The sequence below is a fragment of the Salvelinus fontinalis genome, chromosome 37, assembly GCF_029448725.1.
Source record: "Salvelinus fontinalis isolate EN_2023a chromosome 37, ASM2944872v1, whole genome shotgun sequence".
Taxonomy (NCBI): Eukaryota; Metazoa; Chordata; class Actinopteri; order Salmoniformes; family Salmonidae; genus Salvelinus; species Salvelinus fontinalis.
In genome coordinates this window covers 21,852,869-21,879,315 of record NC_074701.1, presented here as the reverse complement: position 1 = coordinate 21,879,315, position 26,447 = coordinate 21,852,869, and the positions used below count along the sequence as shown (strand labels likewise).

The 26,447-nt window shown below is 42.1% G+C and overlaps 2 protein-coding genes across 3 annotated transcripts; both read right to left on the bottom strand.

The window, feature by feature from the left end:
• Nucleotides 1–6,012: 6,012 nt before the first annotated feature.
• LOC129835943 (interferon-induced protein with tetratricopeptide repeats 1-like) lies at nt 6,013–7,543 on the bottom strand. The gene is made up of 2 exons (XM_055901638.1): nt 7,518–7,543; nt 6,013–7,366 (listed from the first exon to the last, which is right to left on the bottom strand). The coding sequence occupies exons 1-2, from the start codon at nt 7,541–7,543 to the stop codon at nt 6,049–6,051; spliced, it is 1,344 nt and encodes a 447-aa protein (XP_055757613.1). The 3' UTR covers nt 6,013–6,048.
• A 10,093-nt stretch (nt 7,544–17,636) lies between these two features.
• Nucleotides 17,637–26,164, bottom strand: LOC129836359 (inositol 1,4,5-trisphosphate receptor-interacting protein-like). 2 transcript variants are annotated; one of them, XM_055902409.1, is made up of 2 exons: nt 24,012–26,164; nt 17,637–20,352 (listed from the first exon to the last, which is right to left on the bottom strand). In XM_055902409.1, the coding sequence occupies exon 2, from the start codon at nt 20,259–20,261 to the stop codon at nt 18,639–18,641; it is 1,623 nt and encodes a 540-aa protein (XP_055758384.1). In that variant the 5' UTR covers nt 20,262–20,352; nt 24,012–26,164; the 3' UTR covers nt 17,637–18,638. The 2 variants fall into 2 exon arrangements, with proteins under 2 accessions (XP_055758384.1, XP_055758383.1); XM_055902408.1 differs by having other exon boundaries at nt 26,004–26,164.
• Between the last annotated feature and the right edge of the window lie 283 nt (nt 26,165–26,447).

Genomic DNA, 26,447 nt, shown 5'->3' with positions numbered 1-26,447 from the left:
CCCAGGAAAGTAAAATTACATACAAATCTTTGACCACTTGTTCTTTGAATGTAATTTTGTGTCAGAATTTTGGGAAAACCTTGCAGAATACTTATTTACCATTATGAACACTACCCATGTTTTTGAAATGAAGGATATAATATGTTGCTATTGCAATGATAACAAGACCACTGAAATGATTGTGAATTTTTTATTCTTGTTGCCAAATACTTTATACACAAACGAAAATTCCAAAATTCTATACCAAAATTACACATATTTTTGATTGAATTTAACTATCTTATTAAAACATTAACCCCAGTGAATAACAACAACAATAACATTTTCCTGAATCATTATAATGATATTGTTTCAGAGGGATTACAATGCCACTAGAATTGTATATATTTTTTTATTATTTCATTGATATTTTTTGTGTTTTAGTATTTTCTGGTTAATAGTTGCATCCTGTTTTGTTTGATGTAAGTTGTTGATCTGTATTATGAATTTAAAAAAGACAAAAGAAAAGAAAATTACCAAAATACCGCAGCTATGGGCTGTTCTTAGTCACGACTCAACGCCTGGATACAGCTTTTATATTGGCCATATACCACAAACCCCTGAGGTGCCATATTACTATTTGAAACTGGTTACCAACGTAATTAGAGCAGTAAAAAGAAAAGTGGTGTCATACCCATTGTATGTCAGCCAATCAGTATTCAGGGCTCAAACCACCCAGTTTATACTTGTTATTAAATTTGTTAATTAAAAATAAAAATAAAATTATTTAAAAAAAATCAAAAATCTTTGACCATACCACAAAAAAAATTTGTTAAGACAGTAACTCTGTGTTAAATCCACAGACCTCGGAAACATGGTCAAAACAAAGAGGAGAACGTAACATTGCCAAATATATTTATAATAACTAACACTATAACTAGCTCCTTGTTCTATCTGTGACTTTAGTAAAGAAAATAATGTTACCTTGGTATTAATTTCATTTTACAAAACATGTGCACAAGGATTGTTTGCATTTTAATGTTTCTATACAAGTGTGCAACATGTTCGTTTGTCACTCAGAGACTCGGAGTAACCACAACTGCTCATCTTCCATGGCCTCTGAATTTATTTTGCCAAAGGTAAGAAAGACAACTTCTAAAATCTATTTAACCCTTGTGTGGTGTTCGGGCCTGTGGGACCCATTTCAATGTTTACTAAATAAAAAATGATACAATTAATTATTTTTTCAACCTGAGACTCACTGGCCTTGGCTCATTTTCTGTGAAGAACATGTAAAATAACACATTTTCATTGAGTGCACACTGTGAACCCCCCTACACATTTATATTACATATGTGGTGTTCGGGTCTTCTTGGACCCGAGGGTAGGAAAAGTGTGTGTGTCTTCCTCCTCCCTGGGCCGGCTGTTTCAACATAGCACCAAGCACCTGTCTGTCTCGCTGCCAGTCTGCCTGTCTCCCGCTTTTCTCATACTCTTTAACCTTTGTAGTGTGTGAAACTACACAATATCTTGCGGGAACTTGCACAATACTATTACAATACATTATTTCGAAACATTGTAAAAAATGCAGTATTTTCCCACACTCTACCCCAGCCTGAGCTCCCACCTCAGCTGTTGAATACACGGAACAGGCCTATCAATTCCTCTAAGAACGTCAAGGCATTGTCTCGGCTGTATGACACAGAGGAGCGGTCCATGGATCCCACTCCCATACTCCCAGCTTCGTGTTTGGTGGCGCCAGTAGTGTGGGAGCTGGACGCGGACATTGAGCGGGCGTCACATGCAGAGCCCTCTCCTCCTGAGTATCCAGCTGGTCGTCTGTACGTTCCGTCTGCTGTCCGCGACCGATTGATCTATTGGGCTCACACGTCACCCTCCTCTGGTCATCCTGGGATAGGTCGGACGATGCGCTGTCTTGATGGGAGGTACTGGTGGCCCACTTTAGCCAAGGATGTGTTTCCTCCTGCTCGGTGTGCGCCCAGTGCAAGGCTCCTAGACACCTGCCCAGAGGTAAGCTTCAACCTTTACCCGTTCCTCAACGGCCGTGGTCGCACCTGTCGGTGGATTTTTTGACTGATCTTCCACCTTCACAGGGTTACACCACGATCCTGGTCGTTGTGGATCGGTTTTCAATTCCCACGGGGGGACCAGGATGAATATGTATGAACTTTCCAATTTGTAAGTCGCTCTGGATAAGAGCGTCTGCTAAATGACTTAAATGTAATGTAATGTAATGTTTTCGAAGTCCTGTCGTCTCCTCCCTTTGCCCGGTCTCCCTACGGCCTTACAAACTGCAGAGGCCCTGTTTACACACGTTTTCCGGCACTATGTGGTGCCTGAGGATATTGTGTCTGATCGGGGTCCCCAGTTCACATCAAGGGTCTGGAAGGTGTTCATGGAACGTCTGGGGATCTCGGTTAGTCTTACCTCAGGTTTTCACCCCGAGAGTAATGGGCAGGTGGAGAGAGTTAACCAGGATGTGGGCAGGTTTTTGCAGTCCTATTGCCAGGACCTGCCGGGGGATTGGGCGAAGTTCGTGCCCTGGGCAGAGATGGCCCAGGACTCGCTACGTCACTCCTCCACTAACCTCACTCCTTTTCAATGTGTATTAGGGTATCAGCCTGTTCTGGCTCCTTGGCATCAGAGCCAGACCGAGGCTCCTGCGGTGGACAATTGGTTTCGGCGCGCTGAGGAAACCTGGGAGGCAGCTCACGTCCACCTTCAGCACGCAATAAGGCGCCAGAAAATTGGCGCAGACCGTCGCAGTGAGGCCACGGTGTTCGCATCAGGGGACAGGGTCTGGCTCCCGACCCGAAACCTGCCCCTCCGCCTGCTCTGCCGGAAGCTGAGTCCGCGGTTTGTGGGGCCGTTTAAAGTCCTGAGGAGAGTGAACGAGGTATGTTATAGGTTACAACTGCCCACTAATTACCGTATTAACTCCTAGTTCCATGTGTCTCTCCTCAGGCCGGTGGTGGCTGGCTCGCTCCAGGAGGCTGAAGTGCGTGAAGTTCCTCCGCCTCCTCTTTACATCGAGGGGGTCCAGGCGTACTCTGTTCGATCCATTTTGGATTTGAGACGTCGGGCGAGGGACCTTCAGTACCTCGTGGACTGGGAGGGGTACGGGCCGGAGGAGAGATGCTGGGTTCCGGTGGAGGACGTTTTAGATCCTTCCATGTTAAAAAAATTCCACCGCCTCCATCCGGATCGCCTGCACCTCGCCCTCCGGGTCGTCCCCGAGGAGCCATGCGTCAGGGAGGGGGGGGGGGGGGGGGGGGGGGGGGGTACTGTCACGACTTCTCCCGAAGTCGTTGCCTCTCCTTGTTCGGGTGGTGTTCGGCGGTCGACGTCACCGGTCTTCTAGCCATCATCAATCCATTTTTCATTTTCCATTGGTTTTGTCTTGTCTTCCCACACACCTGTTTTCAATCACATCCATTACCTCTTGTGTATTTAACCCTCTGTTTCCCCTCATGTCTTTGTCAGAGATTGTTTCTTATTAGTATTGTTTTTTATGTGTATAGGTGCGCGACGGGTCTTCGTACCCATATTTGTTTATGTTCGTTTCTTATTAGTGTTATGGAGCATGTATTTGGACATTCATTAAAAGACTCCATTTTACACTCCGTTTGACTCTCCTGCGCCTGACATCCCTGCCACCTATACACACGACTCTGACACTATGTGGACAACAACAACTCAACTAGGGCAGAGAAACATCTATCTTATCAGTAAATCCATAATATTTGGTTCAGCCATTTGAATGGGGAAAGAATAGGGTTCTGGGTTAAATGACGAAAATAAAGTCTGAGGTTAACACAAGTTTAGGAGTTATTTTACGTTTTGTTCTGTGAGATAATGTCAGTTAACATGACCTTTATGAATTATGAAGCCTTTATGTGCTTTTTTAAATCATATAAATGCTTAGAAATTCACAAAGGGAAGTTAGCTGATAGATTGTCTCATAGAACAAAACGTATAAGATCTCCTAAACCTGTGTTTACTACAGACCTTATTTTCAGAGTTTATCCAAAAACACCATTAATTTCCACATAGGCTTTGTCCAACAAACGATGCCGGAGTGAGTGTTCCTAGAAAAAGACGCCATTAATATTTCTCTCTGGAATATCTGGTAAATATAATGGATAATCTGTGCTTCTGCCAAGTCCCCTAACCAGATGTTCCTGTTTTCAGGAGATAATGGAAAGAGAGCCTGTGAGGTTGAATCCGCTTTTGGACGTTAACAAAGTGACACTCAATTTTAACTTGTCCCCATTTACTGGATTGGTTGAACAGTGCAGAAGAGAACCCTGACAGTTTTATTTTATTTTTGTCAAGACCAGCATATTGGGGGAATCTAGTTTCAGGCGTTTCTGTTAGGCCTGCTACATTAGGTTAGGGGAGAGAACCAAATAGAGAAAGAAGATAAACGATCTAAGAGTACAGGACAGAATGTAAATAAACGACCGCAGGGTTCACATATTCTTGGAATGAGAATGTTTAAAGCCAAGAGTTTTACCTGACTACTTGACCAGACCAGGAAAAACTCTGAGCCTGTATTTCAGCCTTCTGTATGTCAGTTAATCAATGACTAAAATAGAGACATGGGCAAATTTATGGATGCTGAACTGGTGATGCATGAGACATGGGCGAAGTGATGCGTTGTCTTTATTAAAACAGTAGGTGGCGACTTACACAGATAAAATCCTGGTTTTCGTCAAACCATTGCAAGGAAAGTAGTATTGTCTGAATAAAACTGCACAAAATCAAGGAGCTCAATAGGTGTGTAGTGTACTTCAATAATGTCACGTACTTTAAGGATTTTTGTAATACTGCACAGTACTGGCTATAAATTGGCCAATCTTTCACAGCAGCAATGATACTGTGATTTCTGGAACAAGAAAGAGGTGATGGATGTATGTATTGTAAGGTCTATTGATACTAGACACCCTTCATTTCCCCCATTGCTTCCCACTGAAACATTCTGTGCTACATTGTGGTGTTCTCTGTCTCTGACTGTGTATGCTGACCCTGACCGTGTACCGTATCCATGACCTATTACCAACCAAACTCACACCCTAGCTGAGGACAGTCAATGTACGTAGTTGTACAATTTCAACTGGATATCCACATCTATGCATTAAGAAATTCTAGTAACCTACTGGGATAGTGGTATATAATTATAAAATAACTTATTGTTTGCTTTTAATGTATTTCTTTAATTAATGATCTCTTAACATAATAGAATAGAATATAATACCTTTATTTTCACAAGAACTTACAAGATATTAGACAGTACAATATTAGACATTAAATACATTCACCAGAAACATAATCTATTGTGCCAGGTCTGCAAAAAAAAAAAAAAAGCAATAAGATCCTATCTGGATAGATAGTCTGTAAGGCTACACAGCCTTACAGACTATCGTTGACTTGCGTTGACTTGCGTTGACTTGCGTTGACTTGCTCAGATAAAAACGATGACATAAAGAGCCCTTGTGTTGAAACACTGTGCGATGTTTAAAAAGGTGAGAAATCGCAGAATGGTGATTTTACTAAATGACTGAAGAGTTTGACTGTGTGATATTAGGTGGCTTCTTGTGTAAATATTTTCCGTCTGGATTTTAATGATTTGTATGATTGATTTGATTTGAATGATTTGTACTCTATAATGCAATATTGAAGAATAACATATTTGTTCGTCTACACTACATTAGTCTGCAGTAAACCTTTACAGATACAATTGAAAATGTGGATTTGAGACAGATGTTTGTCATGTTAGGCCTACATATTTATAGGATTTACAATCAGCCTTGACTTTTTCTTTCTAGTTTTAGTATTGTTGATCATGCAAATCCCAGTAGACAAATTAAGCGCAGACATTTTTAATACTAAAGTATTAAATTGTTACTGAATATAATCTTGTCCTAGATTTGTCCTAGTGGTATAGTGAATATATTTTCCACATGAATCAATCATAAACAGGTGATGCAAATTTGACTAATTTGGCATGCAGTTCTGGTTAATTCAATCCTTTATTGGAAAAAAGGTTTAGAACCGGCTAACAGCACCTTCTCCATCAAGTCCATCCAGAAAGTCAACAATTTCCTCAGCTCTGTCACCTCCATGATGGACAATGGACAACAAAACACGAACACTGCTGTCACGTTGGTCAGTGGGTAGCATAATCTCTACTGCCTTCTTGTGGAAATCAATTGACCTGGAATCATCTTGTTTTGCATAAAACAAATAGTTGGCATACCAGTTGTAGAATTTTTGTAAATCCTGTGGTTCCATTCCTTCTATTTCAAGAAGCAGGTCCTCAAAAATGTTATCTGCTCTATCAATTCTGCCAGAATCTTTGTACATGGCAGACAGGTCCAGTTTTTCTGCAAGGGATTTGGGGTAGAGTGCGACCACCTCTTCATAAAGGTTGACTGCCTTTTCAATCAGAATATGCCTCATTGGGTTCCTTTTCTCTTCCGGAGAGAAAATCTTCCATTTGTAACACTTCCCAAGATGCTTCTTCAGCTGGCGTGAATTGGGGTGCCTCTCCAGGGTCCTTCTTGCCAGGTCAATGCTTGAATCATGAGAGATGTAAACTTTGAAAAAATCTAGCAAGATTCCAAATCCACCAAAGCTGTCCAAAGGCTTCTCTATCACTTCCTTTGCGAGTTTACATGCTTCCTCAACCTGGCCACTCTCTGCAAGCCTCTGCAGGTACATCACTGTGATGTGCAAATCTTCTGGATCCAATTCTCTAGCAATCCGTAGGTGATCCAACATCTCAGATCGCAGCTTCGGGGTAATGTCTTTCCTATCAACAGATTTACTAAATGCTATGGCGTAGCCACAGCGCAGCACCTTGTTCTCAGGATCCCCTTTCAAGGCCATCCGGAAGCAATCTAGTGCTGCTGCCTTCTTGCTTATATCAAACGTATTCAAAGTCCAGGCCCTTTCTCCCCACACTACACCTGGGCAGTGCGAGGGGTTGTCCTGCAATAGTCTCCCCACCTTCTCCACATAGGTCTGGCTCTCTGTCAGCTCCCCTTGGCGATAGTGCACCCAGGCCAAGTTCCCATAGTGGACCACCAGACTTAGCTCCACGTCGTCTGGGCAGTTTAGGCGAATGGCCTCTTCAGCCTTCTTCAGGCAATGAAGAGCGTCCTCTGTGGAGCCCAAAGCATAGTGTAGGTAAGCCAGGAAGTTGTACAGATAACCCTCCCAGGAATATTGAACCCCCTCTCTGTTGCTGATATCTATCATCGTTTCTCTGAGGCTTTGAAGTTTAGATCTGCTGTCGTCCAGCTCCCAGGTGAAGTGGCATTCCAAACCCTGCAGCCTATTATTCAAGGAGGTCTGAGCCATTCTGGTAAAAAAAAGACAACATTTTAATTGTATACATTTTTTTCATGAACAATACCTAAGAGAGATATTTAAGACCTGAATGGTGAACCAAGGACTCATTTCAGTCATGAGAGAGAGAGAGAGAGAGAGGGTGCTAGAGAGATATCACTTACCTCATAGTTGGACAAGAGAAAGCCATCTTGTGGTCTTTGAGTTTTAACACAGAGCAAATGAGTGTCTGATTAGATACCTCACGGATTCTATCCTGATTTTATACTGTATGGACTACATTATCTTCCAATGGGCGAGTTATGCTGATATTACCTCACTTTACAAACAACTATCATAGTTTTGTTTCTAGCAAATAGAGACTAAAGCAAATGAGTGTGTGCCAAGGGCTGTTACGGTGATCGTATTACCACCACACCAGCAGTCATGAGTCATGAAGGCAGTCAAATTCCACTTGACCGTTTAGTCACGGTAATTAGTCTTATCCAAGCTCTGATGCTGCTGATGGTCATTAGTAGCTTACCAAACATGCTAACTGCCTGGTACTCAGCACTCTATTGTCCCTCTAATCACTCTGACATCAATGCAAACGTCATTAAAAATCTAATCAAACACTTCATGAGAGCCCATGAGCTCATGTTGCGCAACATTTCTATAGTCTATGCAATTGCGTAAGAAAACAGAGTGGTGGCCTCAATTAAAAAGGGGTGGATTCCATCAGCTTTCTAAAGGCTTACCATATTCATTTCTCAACTTTCCTAATATTAAGCAAATTGCTTCTCTTTACAAGAGGAGTATAGCCTACCTGGCTGGCATTGAACCTCCTTTGCTCCATGAACCTCCATTTGCTATTTAAGTGCATGGATGACATGTCTTTTTTTCCCCTGCCCCTGTTTTGAGACAGGTGCATAATAATGGTCCATGTTATAGTATGATATGTTGGGTAAAATAATAAAGACAGACACAAATGTCAAGTTCAAGCATTGTACATGTCCCTACATACGGGGTCTGGCAAAAAGCCTAGCTATCGATTACCTATCAACTAGACTCCGTAACATCATCCTTTTCTATAGAAAGTGCAAACATAACAGCACAACATTAAGTTCTTAACAGTCAAGTCATAACAATTGAAAAAGCATTACATTTTCTATTTACTTCAGTTGTCATCTTTCTCTTTGTTTTTTGTTTTTTTTAATAAACAGAGTACAAGTTACCACAGTCCCTTGCTTACAGGGTAAGCCTTTCCGGTGGCTTACACAGTTGACCCACCCGTAAGTATGGGCTCTGACAGGGGTAGGATTAAGGCCACGAGCTGGAGAGCTTGGTGGGCTAGAAGCCTCACCTTCAGTTGGCTCATGTCACAATTCTGCGCCCCTTGCCTTTAGGCCTGGACTGAGATCCAGCTCATCTAGGTGAGTGAATGGCGTGTTCTGGTTTGTTGTCTGCTCTGCTACGTGTAGATCCACCTGATTGCGACGATAGAGGGAGCCACCAGGTAAGAACGTGGTGCAACACTCTGTAGGCATGTACCCAGACTCCAAAGTCCTGTGTGGTATCCCGGCAGCGGTTTCATCCTTATTGTTTCACCCACCTCCAGCTCTGGTAGGTCTCGAGCAGTCCGGTCGTAGAAGCACTTAGTGAGCTGCTTCTGTGGCACAGTTTGTCCGTGACGCCAACCATGACACATGGCTCAAGTAGCTTGTTAGCTACGGGGATGGTAGTCTTCAGAGGTATGGACAGCAGGCGTTGCGCTGGACTGCTGTCCATGCTTCGGTGGGTGTGTTCCCCCACTGTAAGATGGCTTTCCATGGGTCGTTGCTGTCACGCAAGGCCCTTCATCACAGGTTTTTTGCAATCTTGACAGCTGACTCTGCCTTACCATTTGCCATTGGGTGTAGAGGTCACATGGTCAAACTCCCATTCTGAGGCGAAATGGTTGAACTGTGCAGTGGGCCATTGTCCGTGATGACCTTGTCAGGCTGGCCTTACCTTGCAAACTGCGCCTTGAAGCACTTTATGACTGTCTCTGCAGACAAGTCAGGGAGCCATTCAATTTCTCAAAAGTCAGTGTAGTGTTCAACAATGAGAAGATAGTGCTTTTGTCTGTGGCTGAATAAGTCCATGCTGATGATTTGCCAAGCCCTTGTGGGCAGTTTGTGCGACATCATGGTTTCCTTTTGCTGTTTATGAGAGTACTCGTTGCATGTGGTACAGCTGCTGGCAAAGTCTTTCATTTCTGCTTGCATGTTTGGCCAGTATAATGTTTCACGTGCCTGGCAGTAGCATGCGTCACCTCCAATGTGACTGGCGTGTATGCGAGTAAGCATCTCTGGATTTGGTGATAATGACATTCTGACGCCAAATGATGCCATTTTGATGCCATTTTTGCTCTTCTTGAACTGCACTGTTGGTTAAGGGCTTATATGTAAGCATTTCACGGGAAGGTCTACACTTGTTGTATTCGGAGCATGTGACAAATAAAGTTTGATTTGATTCCTGCATAAGGCAGCATTCAAGTCCACTTTTGCTGGAGTCCCGCAACACTGGCATGGATGAAGCCAAAGATTTCATCTCCTGCACTGTGGCCTCATGTTTGGTTAGCCAGCGCAGAGGCTCACAGACTGCTGATAGGTGTGGCATGAACTTTGCAAGATAGTTTGCAAAGCTGATGAGACGCTGCACTCCTTTTGCATCAGACAGATTTGACATGACGAGGATCGCTCTGACTTTGTCTGAGTCTGGCTTCAGGCCTTTGACCGAGAGAATGTGGCCATGGAAGTGGACGTCTTTCACCTTGAACTGCAGCTTCTTCAGGCCAAGGCGCAGCTTAACTGATCGGCAGCGCTCCCTCAGTGCCAGGAGCTTCACATCGTGGTCACGTTCTGCTTCTTTTTCTGTATCACCACAGCCAACGATCAGCACCTCATCAGTGATGGGTTCAATGCCCTTGAGCACAGCCATTAACTTGTGCTGCTTACGTTGGTATACCTCAGGCACCACTGAGACACCAACAGGAGCTTGAGCCAGCATTTCCAACCCCAGGAGGTCCAGAAGGTAGTCATGAAGCTGCTTTCTTCGTCCAGCTTGCATTGAAGGAATGCAGCTCGGGCGTCCACCAAGTTGACAATCCTGGCCTTGGGTAGCTTGTAGAGGACATCCTTCAGTGTCAGCATGATGTAGTGGGAGCTTGGTGATTGGTTCAGATGCTTTGGGTCGATGCAGACCCTCAGCTTCTCAGTTTTTTTCCACTATGACCATATTGCTGATCCAGTCAGTTGGTTCAGTCACAGATGTCATGTGGCCATCAGACTCATACTTGTCCAGCTGGGCCTTCACATCCAGTTTCATTGCAATGGGCACATTGCGAGGAGCACACTGGACTGGGGGGAAGCTCTCATCCAATATTTAAAGTGTACCTCCCCAGGTACTGTTTCAATGGCCTGCTGAATACGTCGTCATATCTGCTTAGTTGTTCTTTGGACAGGAGTCCATCCATTCTTTAGACATGCTCCACGATGTTGGCACGGTGAACTGCATCAGTCCCAGGCGTTTGGATGTAGAGCCTGAGAGGAGAGGATGTTGACCGGTTTTCACGATCTCAAACTCCAGCTTGTGTTTGTGTCCCCGAATAACACATACGGTCTCAAAGATGACCATAGAGCTCATTAGCTCTCCTGAGTACAGCTTTAATCTATTGCTGGGCAAAATATGTGTGTCAGGTGTCAGATTGAATTTGTCTTTGTAGCTCATTACATTGCACGTAGCACCAAAATCCAGTCGACATTGTTGCAGCTTGTTGTGTAATCGTAGTGTCACAAACCATTTCTTCCCTCTTGAGGGTACAGCCTTAATGGATTCATGCATGAAAATGTCACTTTCACTGTTCTGAACACTGAGTGACATCATAAACACAGTGAATCTTGCCCTCACTCACCCATTTTTTGCTTTTGAGAAACTTTTGCAAGTGATTATTAGTTCCACAAGCAATGCAGGTTTTCCGTTGGCAGAGCAGTGCTCTTTGCCTTGTGCGTGCACATTTCCACAGTATTTGCATGCTATGGGGCTGTCTGTGTTCACCATTCATGGTGAATTACTCTGCCTCTATTGGTTTTGTCTGAATGTCTGCCTGGCAACAGTGTGAGCAGTATCAACGTCGGTGCGTGGGGTTATGATTTCCATTGCTCTCATTATCATGTCAGTGACTTCGGCAGTGCGGCACATTTCAATGGCAGTTACTAATGTTAAGCGAACTCCCCCCCCAATTGTACAAAATAACATGGCAAGTTATTGGCAGAGAGCGGACCATATACACGATGGACAAATACACTACTTCTGGCGGTGTTTCATCCAAAGTTGATGGCAAATGCCATATTACAAATGAGCTGTGTAACACTCCAAAAATCCTATAGTGGGCAAGTGCGTTCTATCCTAATTTTTGACATTTTTATTTGTACTTAATATGTTTTGTGCATTTGGAATGTGATTTCATAGGAAGTCAAAAGTCAAAAATGTCAAAAATGTGGAAAAAACTTATCACCCCCTTTAAAAAAGTACTTTCTGGACCGTTTTTCAAAATTCTTTCGATTTTTATGTCAATTACACATGTATAAGAAGTGTATGAAAATACTTTAGTCACATTTTATTATCATAATTTTTTATAAATGTTTACTTGTACTTAAGGAATATGTTTTGTGCATTTGGAATGTGATTTCATAGGAAGTCAAAAGTCAAAAGTCAAAAATGTCAAAAATGTGGAAAAAACGTATCACCCCCTTTAAAAAAGTGCTTTCTGGACCGTTTTTCGAAATTCTTTCGATTTTTAGGTCAATTACACATGTATAAGAAGTGTATGAAAATACTTTAGTCACATTTTATTATCATAATTTTTTATAAATGTTTACTTGTACTTAAGGAATATGTTTTGTGCATTTGGAATGTGATTTCATAGGAAGTCAAAAGTCAAAAGTCAAATGTTAAAAATGTGGAAAAAACGTATTACCCCCTTTAAAAAAGTCCTTTCTGGACCGTTTTTCGAAATTCTTTCGATTTTTAGGTCAATTACACATGTATAAGAAGTGTATGAAAATAAAAAAAATTATCAACCCCTTTAAAAAAGTGCTTTTTGGATTTCATAGTCGAAAATAACATTTTTTTTTTAAAGGCCAAAATTAAGCATTTAAAACTGAATTGAAAATCGTGTGTGGTAACCCAAAACATGAAACATAGAATATTTTTTGACTTTTTTTGAAAACCTCCAAAAATCACTCAGGCCAGCACCCATTGATTTGGGGCCGTAGTATAGTGCTCCCATAGCGGGCATGGACGTCTGGATGACACCTAAAAGCATTTAAAACCGTTTTGAAAAATGACGCCTGGTAACCCAAAACATGAAACATAGAATATTTTTTTTAAATCTCCATAAATCACTCAGGCCAATGGGGTATTGACTCGAGAAGAAAAAACAAAACAAAAATTCCAGAAGAAAAAACAGAATATTTTCTGACTTTTTTTGAAAACCTCCATAAATCACTCAGGCCAGCACCCATTGATTTTTGGCCAGGGAATAGTGCTCCCAGAGCGCGTATGGAAGTCTGGATGCCCCCTAAAAGCAATTTCAACCTTCTTGATAAATGGCACCTGGTAACCCCCCAAAAATACCAGGTGCACGAAAAGTTTGGACTTAGAATATTTTTTGAGTTTTTTGGAAAAACTCCATAAATACTCAGGCCCTTGACTCGAGAAGAAAAAACAGAATATTTTCTGACTTTTTTTGAAAACCTCCATAAATCACTCAGGCCAGCACACTCAGGCCAGTGGCCTGCTGGAGGTCATTTTGCAGGGCGCGGCAGTGCACCTCCTTGCACAAAGGCGGATGTAGCGGTCCTGCTGCTGGGTTGTTGCCCTCCTACGGCCTCCTCCACGTCTCCTGATGTACTGGCCTGTCTCCTGGTAGCGCCTCCATGCTCTGGACACTACGCTGACAGACACAGCAAACCTTTTTGCCACAGCTCGCATTGATGTGCCATCCTGGATGAACTGCACTACCTGAGCCACTTGTGTGGGTTGTAGACTCCGTCTCATGCTACCACTAGAGTGAGAGCACCGCCAGCATTCAAAAGTGACCAAAACATCAGCCAGGAAGCATAGGAACTGAGAAGTGGTCTGTGGTCACCACCTGCAGAATCACTCCTTTTTTGTGGGTGTCCTGCTAATTGCCTATAATTTCCACCTTTTGTCTATTCCATTTGCACAACAGCATGTGAAATGTATTGTGAATCAGTGTTGCTTCCTAAGTGGACAGTTTGATTTCACAGAAGTGTGATTGACTTGGAGTTACATTGTGTTGTTTAAGTGTTCCCTTTTTTTTTGAGCAGTGTATATAAAAACTTATTCACATAAATATTCAGACCCTTTCCTATGAGACTCAAAATTTTGCTCCGGTGCATCCTGTTTCCATTGATCATCCTTGAGATGTTTCTACAACTTGATTGGAGTCCACCTGTGGTAAATTCAATTGATTGGACATGGTTTGGAAAAGCACACACCTGTCTATATAAAGTCCCACAGTTGACAGTGCAAGTCAGAGCAAAAACCAAGCTATGAGGTCGAAGAAATTGTCCGTAGAACTCCAAGACAGGATTGTGTCGAGGGACAGATCTGGGAAAGAGTACCAAAACATTTCTGCAGCATTGAGGGTCACAAGGACAAAGTGGCCTCCATCATTCTTAAATGGAAGACGTTTAAAACCAACTCCACCAATCCGGCCTTTATGGTAGAGTGGCCAGATAGAAGACACTCTTCAGTAAAAGGCACATGACAGCCTGCTTGGAGTTTGCCAAAAGGCACCTAAAAGACTCTGACCATGAGAAACAAGATTCTCTGGTCTGCTGAAATCAAGATTAAACTCTTTGGCCTGAATGTCAAGCGTCACATTTGGAGGAAACCTTGGACCATCCCTACGATGAAGCATGGTGGTGGCAGCATCATGCTTCGGGGATGTTTTTCAGCGGCAGGGACTGGGAGACTAATCAGGATTTAGGGAAAGATGAACGGAGCAAAGTACAGAGTCATCCTTGATGAAAACCTGCTCCAGAGCGCTCAGGACCTCAGACTAGGGTGGCCCAGCCAGAGCCAGCACTTGAACCCGATCGATCTCTGGAGAGACCTGAAATAACTGTGCAGCGACGCTTCCCATCCAAGCTGACAGAGCTTGAGAGGATCTGCACAGAAGAATGGGAGAAATTCCTCAAATATGAGTGTGCCAAGCTTGTAGCGTCATACCAAAGAAGGCTTGAGGCTGAAGTTGCTTCCAAAGGCGCTTCAACAAAGTACTGAGTAAAGGGTCTGAATACATTACGATTTTTAATACATTTGCAAAAAAAAAAAAAAAAGCGTTTTGCTTTGTCATTATTGGGTATTGTGTGTAGATTGATGAGGAAAACAAACAATAAGGCTGTAACTTAACAAAATGTGGAAAAAGTCAAGGGATTTGAATACTTTCCAAATGCACTGTATTTCTACAGTATGTTAACAACTCAACACAGAATAGATTTGTGTGCGCACTCCCTCAAATCGTTTGGAGAAAATATCCTATCTATTTTATTCTGCTTAGTTCAATTGTATTCTTCATACTATAAAATAATATAAAATAATGCCACGGAATTCAAAGCAAATCTTGTCTGCTAAATGAACTAGCGTAGCCCACAGCCAAATGGCATAGCCAGATCAGGGCTTAACATAAGGACAACTCAGAGTATGCTATTCTGTTCTTCTGAAATAGACTACATTTTCTTCATATCATGTTTCTTTAGACTTATCCTAAATAAATAATGGATTTATTGTGAACGTGTAGGCTATATCACATGGATTTACTTGACTTTTTAAAATGTAGATGTTCCAAAGGTCTGCATCAGTAGCTTGTGTGGAAGCCAGGATATGCTATATGTGTTTATTAATTAACTGAGACCGGCAGTTATTTGCTTGACAATCACCAGCTGACGAAATTTCGTGACCGCCACAGCCCTATGTGTGCCCCTTTTAAGAGCGCACAATATTCGTGCAGAAATAGGAAAGGGCCTTACCCAAACTGTTGCCACAAAGTTGGAAGCACAGCATGGTCTTCTAGAATGTCATTCTATGCTGTAGTATTAAGATGTCCCTTCACTGGGGAACTAAGGGGCCTAGCCCGAACCATGAAAAACAGCCCCAGACCATTATTCCTCCTCCACCAAATAAAGAATGTGTCACTATGCGTTCAGGCAAGTAGAGTTCTCCTGGCATCTCCAAATCCAGATTCGTCCGTTCAGAAAACGTGTTTCCAATGGCAGCGAGCTTTACAACACCCCAGCCGACGCTTGTCATTGTGCATGTTGCGGCTGCTTGTGCAATGTTGTATGCAACATTATCGGCAAGTGACTTGATCTTGATTCCTGTGTGCCAAAACGATTTAAAGTTGTATAACGAGAATGAGGAGTGTGTTGATATAACGGTGATATTGTCGAAATTCCGCTTTTAACAACCATCAGCATTAGTATAAACGTTTAATATAATTTTTGCCTGACATGATCACTTTGCATATTCTTAATTATTGATGACTATGTTGGCATGAATAACATTTTTTTAAGCAATTCTGATGGTTGTTGAAGAGGAATTTTGACAATATTACCGTTCTATCAACACACTCGTCACTCCCGTTTTACAACTCTAAATCGTTTTGGCTGACAGGCATCAAGATTAAGTCACTTGACGAGAATGTTGCATACAACATTGGATACGTTTGAAACTGTCTATTATTTCCATCGAACACAATCAAAGTTAACATAAGCCCTAGATGCCTACAATTGCCCAACTTTAGGCATGCCCAATTGTTGGCATATTTGTTTTACAATGTGATGTTGCGCTCCAAAGGGATAACTTGAAACAACACGATGCAGGTAATTAGATGATCGAAGTAGTCAAAAGCGCAAATACTGTTGCATGTACTTCTAGATTATTTATGGATGAAAATATCAAAACATTTTAACAACTCCAAAGCAATTGCATGTGGTGCAGAAACCACTGACTCAATGCATTTTTATATTATCAAGACACATGCTATTAAACCATACATAACTGGTTAGGACAGCTCATGAGGTTCCTAAAAATCTATTTTTACCCATAAGAGTAGGAGTAAAATGTCTCTATTCTCAGCACATGCGACAAATGTTCTACTCTGGGACGCTTTTTGGATATGGGCTCTGGTCCTCCCTGATCATATGATAGTGTGATCATACTCCTACTCTGAAACGCTTTGTGAATACTGGCCCTAGTGTATGAACAGCAGTTTACATAATCATTCACATTCTTATTGCGTCTCTCACAGGGTTTATGAGATGGTCCTATTGCTTGTGTGATTTATATAGTTTGGCTCAACCTTGTCACTAGCAGTGCACTTTGAACTCATTAGTCTCATTTTCAAAACTCAAATAAATGTAATCTCTTATTCCAAGCTGTCTGAATGGTACCACTGAGCTCAAGAAGTGGACAGAGTGCATGTTTGAGGATCCAACAGTGAAAGCCACCATGTTCCGCAGTGAGACCTACAAGGTCTTTAACATGGGCTATGTCCGAGGGAAATCCAATTTTGACCATGGCCTGTAGATACATGGCACGGTGGCAGTTCACCCTTGACCATCCAATTCTCCCATTTTAAATGTATTTTATATTCCTGCTATGGTAATTATGGCATCAGCTGTAGATGTCAACTTAGTTGTGCAGCTGTTTATCTCATAGGAAACTTTTCTGAAGGTTCATTTCTGTACTCCTTTCCTTTGTTTACATTTCATTGTATATGGAACATGGTTTGATTACCAGATGTTCAATGAACTAATAACAATGATTATTTAGTTTGGTTTCATAAGTGCTAGATCAGAAATACTGATGGAACTATGTGAGTCATGTCTGTTGAAGTTCATTTCTATCATGCTTAGTCAACACCTGGCATATTTTTTTACATTTACAAAGCTTATAAATATTGTCATGTAATAAAGATTGCACAACAAGAGTTCCGGTGTTTTTATATTGTTGTCCTGAAATCTGGAAGTGAAATAGTGTGATAGTCATCTGCATTACCTTATTTTCACCACCAGTCCTGACATTAACCTATACTGTACTTGGACAGGTCTGTGAATAGAGGGTGGAGCACTGCCACTGGTTATGCCACTATCTTGCCTGTCACATTGTCAAATCCTATCTTGTATGTCCATGTGTAGAAAAATCAATGGCATTACTCACAACACAAGGAATAAAGTCCTTCAACATTTATGAATAAAAACACTGCAAAAAAACAGACGCTGTTAAAAGTACATTCTGTGGTAAAATAGGCAAGTTACAATGGGTATGAGCGATACGGGTAATACTACAAAATATACATTTTCTTTTAATAAATATTTTTTTTAATATATATATATATATATATATATATATATATATACACACAAATGACATTTTTACAAGTGCATTCCACTATCTCAAACCATACGTTGTCTATTTGCCATTTAATTATACGTGAACCTAAGACTGAACTTAAACAGAGGGGAATTTTTCCTTCAATTAGTTAGCACAACCGTACAACATCGGCTGTGTACATGTTGTGTGTCATTTCTAAGATTGTCATGCTGAAAGGAATTTCTAAAATTATCTTATGTTCCTCATGTACCCATTGTAAAGGAATTTCAACGGAATACCTTTGCTGACATTCTTGTCTTTTGGTGAATGACAGCCAAGACGTGTAACAGGGAGTCTTCAATTGGTATTTTCAAACTGTTGCACGGCTTACAAAATGAATATCCCTTCATGTCAAATAGCAATTGTTGACAAGTACTACATAATACTGCATCATAAAAACACACATACTACAAAGTATGATGTGGTCTTCTCTAGAATACAAAAATAATACTTATTCTTCATATCAAAATATACTGCTCTAATTTTGTGAGGGGAAAACAGTTTTTGTAAACCTTCAATTCAGTAAAATATAATTGCACTTGTGAAACAGCCATATTGAAATACCAGTTACAGTGCTGTTACTAAGAACACGCTTTGGTAACTTCCTTGAGTGTTTTTAGAAGCTGCTATCAAATAAAACCACCAACCACAAAGTCCATTTCAAAATAACAAAGGAACGTTGTTCACTTCTCTTTTCAGTGCCTAGAGAAATGTCTTAAAGCTGTAACATACTTTTGTTAATTATTATTATTGTTATTAAGAATACCTCCACTCATTGCAGTGCATTAAAACAGAGTCCATTACTCAGACTGTGCCATCGAGTTGAGTCTGTGGTGAGTGTCGCCATTTTGTAACAAAGGCGTGTACTCCTGAATCAGAACAGGAGCGTTCCTGAGCATCTCCTGGAAATGCCGAAGCGTGTCAGCGTAAAGCTCTCTCTGTAACACCAGTGGCCGGAAAAGATTGATGGGCTCCGCCGTGTGGAATGGTGCCGGAACCCGGACTTCTGGTGGAACTTGGCTGTTCCCAACCAAAGCGTGACAGAGTCTCTTCTCCTGAAGACTCCTGTGAAGGAAGCCTAGCATGTCCCGTAGCCTGTGCTCCAGACTCTCAGAGCCCCAGCTAGACGAGCCCTTACTCAACAACAGGTGCAGCAGGGTCGTCTTTAGGTGGTAGTTGGTCAGAGCACACCTGCCAGTTAGACCCATCTGTTTCTTGTGTAGGAAAGTGATGAGCTGAAGGCAGTGGAGGTGGCAGGAATTTTCAGGCAGGCTTTTAGTCACATGTTTGAGCAGGTTCTTCTCATAGACAGCGAAGGAGAGGGGCCAGTAAGTGTCTGAATAGGTGCTGCTGTCAGAGGCGAAGTGTGATACAAAGTAGGCATTTGTGCCATCTAGTTCCACAACGGGGATGATGTTCATCACAACAACCTTTCCTGAGCGGAATCGGACCTTCAGTGCTCCAGTCGCATCCAGGTTGTGGAAAGTGAGCTCAAACTCGTACTTGTGAGAAATCCGTCCCCAGGCTTTGGTCACGGATATCTGGAACCACTTCATGACCTGGTCCTTAGCCAGATAAGGTGTGTTCTTGGAGCACAGAAGGTCATCCGGGGTGTGGTCTGCTCTGGGCTTTTCATTTTTGCTGTGTAGCAAGCACAGCATGTCCTCACCCAGGTTGGCAGAGCCACAGAGACAGCCATCCTCATTCTCCCCGACCTTTGTCACCTTGATCCTGCCACAGCCCTGCATGTCCAGGGGCACGTCACTGGAGGGGCTGCACCACAGCTGGAACTGGAAGGAGTATGGCTCCGGGGGGGTGAAAGGGACAATGAGATCACACATCAGCGGCTTGCTCACCCTCCACGACTCAAACATGCTCCCAACGCCCACAAAGTCCGCCACCTCCATGTCAGTCTCCCTATCACACACACTCCTCAGGGACTCCAGCAGGTCGTCAGCGAAGCCCTCCACAAATTCCCGCACCCGCCAGTTCTCATGGGCCGAGGTGTAGATGCATCTCTCACAGAAGCTGTTTAGGACTCCTTTATCGAGCTGGAGTGTCTTGGAACTGATGGATCCACTCTCAACAAACCCATCCTCATCATCAGCGTATCGGGCTTCCATGTCTGCCAAATCCTGCCGACACACCTCAATAGTGAAGAAGATGGCCAGTGAGAGGGCGCTCCAGAAGTACCAGCCGTAGCCGTCCTCTGAGCCAGGGTCCTGCTGCTCTGTGCCTGCATACAAGAGCTCCTGCTCCAGCCGCGCCTGCTCCAGCTCCAGCCTCTTCTCATGCTCCCTCATGCGGGCCAGCAGGGCCTCATCCTGCTCTGGGAGGGTGGTGTTCTCCTGCGGGAACAGCAGCGGATGGTTCAAGATGGCCGCTGCCACCACCACAAACACCCGTGCTATCGCCCCCTGCATCCTGGCTCCCTGGACCTCAGGGAGGAGACAAAACCAGTGTCACCCCTCACGCCAGCATCTCATCGACTCTGATCAAGCTGCAGCCCAAAACCTGAAAAATAAATAGGATTTGACAAAATTATGAAATGTCCTTGCAACTTTTTGGGGGATTTCATAATCAGCTTGAGAGCTATTTTACTTCTTCAAACACGTTGCTATTGTGTACTGTGCATTGCGAGGTGATTCAGTAGAATCATAACACAAAATCACATGTTAACTCTGAAGAGCCTCAGCCTTCTTGAGGAAGCAGCCTGCACCTCTAAATATAGAGAGCAGAGTGACGCACTGTAGCCAAATATTGAACTGTGTGTCATGGAAGGAAGTAAGCACTGCGAGAACCAAACAGAACTGATCGCATTGTATCTGTCAAGAATTTGCTTCCAGTAAACAATTAGAGGAAAAACCTTACAATAACTAATTTGGCAAATGTATAATTCATTTTTATTTATTTGTCAAAGATTCACTATTGCAGAGCGGTATTAAGTCAGATGATGGGTCCAGAAAGGAGCAAATGGTAGCTCAATTCATGTAACATTTTGGTTGTGTTTAGATAGGAAGGAACCACAATTTAGCCTACATATGAAAGGAAATAACATAAGGGCCCTTTCAAAATCTTATTTTTGAAGCTTTTAACAGAACTTCAACAACAGTATCTCATATTACCAACCCTTGGGGTGAGCATATAATCAAAAAAGCAGACTTCTAAATATTTTGAGAAATAAAGGAATTGTAGGCATTATGAATGGGTCATGAAATGAACAAGCTTTTGGGAGACTGAACATAAACATTCCAGATTAGTGATGCACCGATATTACATTTTTGGCGGCCTTTTAAGCATTCTAGTACAGTTAAATAGTTAACACACACACATGGATGCAGCGGTCTAAGGCACTGCATCTCAGTGCAAGAGGCATCACTACCGTCCCTGGTTCGAATCCAGGCTGTATCACATCCGGCCGTGATTGGGAGTCCCATAGGGCACTGCACAATTGGCCCAGCGTCGTCTGGGTTTGGCCGGGGTAGGCCGTCATTGTAAATAAGAATTTGTTCTTTAGGGACTTGCCTAGTAAAATAAAGGTTACACACACACACCACACTGAACAAAAAGTTATTTTGTTGGAGTTTACGCATGTCCCCATTACCAGTAAAACATAATCAAAACCTATTCTATTTCTTTCACTTACTTGCTGTGCTGTTTCGTTGCTCATTTGTTCAGTCATTTCATTCTCAACCAGGATTTCTATGGAACGCCGTTTGGGTCTTTGGGTTAGTTTTCAAAATAAAACTATTTTATTGACAGTGATGTAAATGAATACAAATAGTAGAATTATGCCATAACTTAATAGCTCATGCTAAACAAGGTTGGAATGTTAATATATAAAATCAGCAAAAGATAATTTGTTAATTTGACAAATCTGTTAATCACACTGGATGTATTATACTTTAGAATTGTATTGGGGTCGTACTTATTTCACTGTACAGCCTTACCTATGGATTGTGGATCATGACACGGGGTATCAGTCTACTCAGTGACACCCAGAGAACATTAGCATCGTAGCTCTTATTGCGGGACTCTGAAACAACTGTGAATTGAGCCACATGTATTGTCAACCTATGTGTATTGAACACTATTCCTGAGGAAAAACAATACTGCGTGGATCTTTTGGAGTCTGATAACTCTGAGGGGACATTGGGGAAAAAATATATTGGTTATTGAGTGTTACCCCATTTCATTGATTCCCAATCCTTAGGTAAAGCTGTAGAGGTCAATATGTCAATACACACAATAGGCTAAGTAGGTGATTTCAAATAGTCACAGTCCCACGATAAGAGCTACAACGCTAATATTTGCATAAACTCTTCACAGTTGTGTTCTGTGGGTGTCACCGAGTAAACTGATACCCCATTTCATTGCTTCACATTCCAACCTTGTTTAACGTGATCTAGTCTAAATATGGCATGATTCCACCAATTTTAACCTTCTGCATCACTTTCAAAGAGGTACTTTTATTTTTTAAGTCAAACAGCAAATTCCACTATTGTGCCTAATCCTTATTGTGGCTAGCTTCACAACACATAACCCGGTCAGGTCGAGCCTCACTAGCCAGATGAAGTTGTCTGGCTGCTTATAACATTAGCTTTGGGCATCAAGGTTAAGTAGCTGGCTAGCTATTTATTTTCATGAACTGAAGTTCAATTTAAATAGGCAAACAACAAGTGGCTACCTAGCTAATACTTACTCACAAGGATTCCTAAATCATTGCTAAGAACAGTGAAAATGACTGCAGTTTCTACTGGTTATTGTTTTCAGGCTGGTTGTATTGGTGCTATCTAGGTACCAAGCTAAAGCTAGCTATGTCGTGAAGCTAATAGCAGTGACGCTATTACTGTGTAACTCCGGTAGGGCAACATCTGAATAATAGTGCACTTGGTAACATTAGTGTGTACCGGTGCTCGACCTGTCGCAAAAGCCAACATCACCCACGACAGAGAACGGTTGACTGTCAAGGGCAATGAATTCCATTATCTTGGCATTAATGGATTTCGCCTGAGTTGTCTCGCTGAAATGTTCTTACCCTTTCAAATGACTGCTCGACTTGTTGACTGCTCGATCCACATGGCAGACATTGCGGGCTAGGTTAGGAATGCTGTGATGCACGTGTAGCGGAAAAAAATTACTTGGCGTCATTACTTGACTGAACAACTATTTGGCATTTCCCCTGTAAACAGCAATAGTAGCCTAGCATACGATACAAAATATACGCCATGAAGTTGTCATGACTTTTGAACTTTGAAAGTTGTTCATGACTTTTAGGTGGAATTAGTCTGTTCTTTGAAATTTCCCTCAGGTCAAAGACTATGATGAGGTATGAAAGTTGTAGAGCCAGGAGACATTTAATTCAGAGTAACATTTTACACTGGCAACATTTCCTCCCATGACTTACTTCACTTGGCTATTTGTATTTTCCATAATCTACAGTTCAACAAACATTATAGGCCTACAACAACGAGCTGTCAAGTTGTGTTCCCTATGTAAAGCACTGACATTAGCCTTTAAAATCAAGACAACATACAGCTAAAACCTAAACTATTTTAACGCCAAAATGCCACTCTTTTGACTCTACAGTAGCCTATCCTACATCCCGAGCCCCTGATCATGACTCTCAGTTCCATTAGGAAAGGAAAGCAAAGGGGGGATACTCGTCAGTTGTACAACTGAATGCCTTCAAATTAAATGTGTCTTCCGCATTTAACCCAACCCCTCTGAATCATTACATTACACATAAGAGTCATTGGACAAAGGCGTCTTCCTTAGGGGGAAGTTTTGTTAAGAGCCGCTACACTCCGTCTGAACATTAACACGCATCGCTTGCAGTATGGTTTTGGAAGCATGAGGACCTTTCATATCGGTGAGAAATAATTGCCAAAGAACAAAGGTTTGATCAACTTTATACGGTTATGGTTCCCACACGGCATATTTCCATGTCACAGCGCTAGTTTATGGAAAACAGATGGAAGACAGAGTGGACTGGCAGAATCTAAGCGATAGAGGTGAGAAAGATAACAGGAGAGATGGCTAACAACATATGAACTTATGAGTAAATATGGAGTGGTGGATTACACAAGCCTTCTGGAAGATCTGATAAAGGAGAAGATGGTGGACAAGAAAGAAATTAGAAAAGTGGAACGTTTATTTATTTATTTCTTTACCCCGTTTTCTCCACAATTTCGTGGTATCCAATTGGAAGTTACAGTCTTGTCTCATCGCTGCAACTCCCGTATGGACTCAGGATATGCATGCGTCCTCCAAAACACAACCGGACCACGCGACAAGAACTGTGACTTGCTTCGCTCCCCAGAGCAGGGCGACGTTGAAAGGAGTGATAAAGGGGGTGGCATTAAGTGTTGAGGAGGATCAGCTGAAATGGAAGATTACTGGTGTCTGTGACGCCCGGCGTTTGGTGTGACGCAGACGCGGTAGGAACGTGGTGAAACTGAAGACATTGTTTGTCCTGCTGAGTTTTGATGCAGTCCTTGCCCTACAAGGTCAATGTAGGATGTGTCAGTTAACCCGTGAGAAATGTTGTTACAAAAGTACTACAGTGTTTTAGGTGCTAAGCTTATGGTCATGTGGCAGCAGTATGTAAGAGGTAGATTATTAGATTTGAGAAGTGTGCAGGAGGACATGAGACGAAGGAATGTGTAGTATCGGTGGAGAAAGTTGTGTGTGTTAGCTGTGGGGGTACCCATGGGGCTGGAAATCAGAGGTGTCCGGTGAGAGAAAGGCAGGTTGATGTTTCCAGGGTCAAAGTAGTAAAGAAAGTGTTGTATGCTAAAGCAGTGAAGAGAGTGGTAGAGTAAGATGGGTACAGGGTGAGGGATCCTGAGAGGATTCCTGTGAATAGGCAGAGACCAATACAGGGGGATGGGAAGAATGTGCTTCAGTATGGAGGGTTACTTAGCATTCATAGCCATGGTTGTCAACTGTACTACAGAAAAAGTAAGTCACAAAAAATAGAGGTTGTGTTGGCAGCTGCAAAGAAGTCCTTGGGATTGCGAGGTTTTACTGCAGAAGAGTTGCAGGGGGTGTTTTGTGATAGTATCTGTCTTCCCAGACCGTTGGCCAGTAGTAAGATTAGATACGGTTAAATAGTGGAAATAGTGGTGTTTTTTGTGTGAGGGATAATAGTTGGCAGGGTAATTTTCCTTTTCCCACATATTTGTAGTACTAGAATTTATTGTAGGTAGGCCGTGACTGGCCTCACACTCCTAGACAGTGGGTGGCGGTATATGCACCTAAAAGTTGGATGCGATCCGCCAACCCAATCCCAAAGTGGACTACCTGTGCTAATTAGCCATCTGTGTCTCCAACCACCTGTTTGTAAACAGAAGACTGACTCCACAAATGTGCTGTCACTAACATTCTATCATCTGCAATTGTGTTAAAACGGTTAAAATAGTGTACATTTGCATTTGTGAAATTATTTTGATATGATATGAAAGTAGAGGGATTTATGTTTCTAGAGACATACAACAATTGAGAATCGATTTCACGTTCAGATGGAGTATTTGTATGGTTCTTTGACAAAGGAGTAACGCTAGCTCCTTTAGTCCAATATTGTGCTACCTACAACCCATAACTTAAAGGGGACAAAATAAAATACACTGACTCAATGGAAAACCATAAAACAAATCAACTTTTACAAAATTGCAGTACTCTCTGCCTGAAATAGTAACTGCCTACAACAACACACCATTAGCAAAGTGATTACTGGCAAATATGTTTTGTTATTGTTTCTAGGGTACTTCAAAATAGCACATAGGCCAATGAAGGATGGAAAAATAGAATGGCACTTCAAATTGGACCACTGACGACTAGCACTGCCGGACCTGAGGATGAGTCACAAAGTTCCAACTTGAAAGAATGAGTTATTTCCATAAATACGGATAGAATACATCGAGGCTATCAAAACAAGCTATATATATGTGTGTGTGTGTATATATATATATATATGCAATTCACCCATTTTCTTATGACAATCCATGGATAATTGTGGATTACCGCAATAACTCAATAAAACGTTTTTCCCGTAATAAAGTTTAGGCCAATGAATAAACGGTAACATTCGAGCGAGAGCCGAAATAAAACCTTATCAACTAAACGATAAATTGCATTTTGATTTACTATTTAAAATCACGAACCTTTAAGAGATGTCAGATCTCACTGAACACATAATCCATTCTTCTGCGATTGCAAGACAAAACAAACAGGAAGACAAACAGGAGCTTATTTAGAACCGGGGAAACGCAAACTCTGAAATGTGCGAATGAGGAAGGAGTGGTTCAGCCACAGATAGAACAATGAGACAGATATTTTACTGGATGTACAAATGTGAAGCATCCGGTTGGCGTCCCTAACAAATATGGTAGTGAGAGGAAGCCTACTGGCGAGCAGTAGGAGAAGAGGGAACTAGATGGATTTTGGCCAACATTCTGTAAATGTTCTCATCGATTGATCTCAATACAGTTTTCTGTTCCCAAAACTACAATTGGTTATGAACAGAGTGGGCAAAGTTTTCTAGACTTTACACTTTGCAAAAGTTTTTTTTAAATTGCGCTGTTTAGGAGCGCAGAGGCAAATTGAGT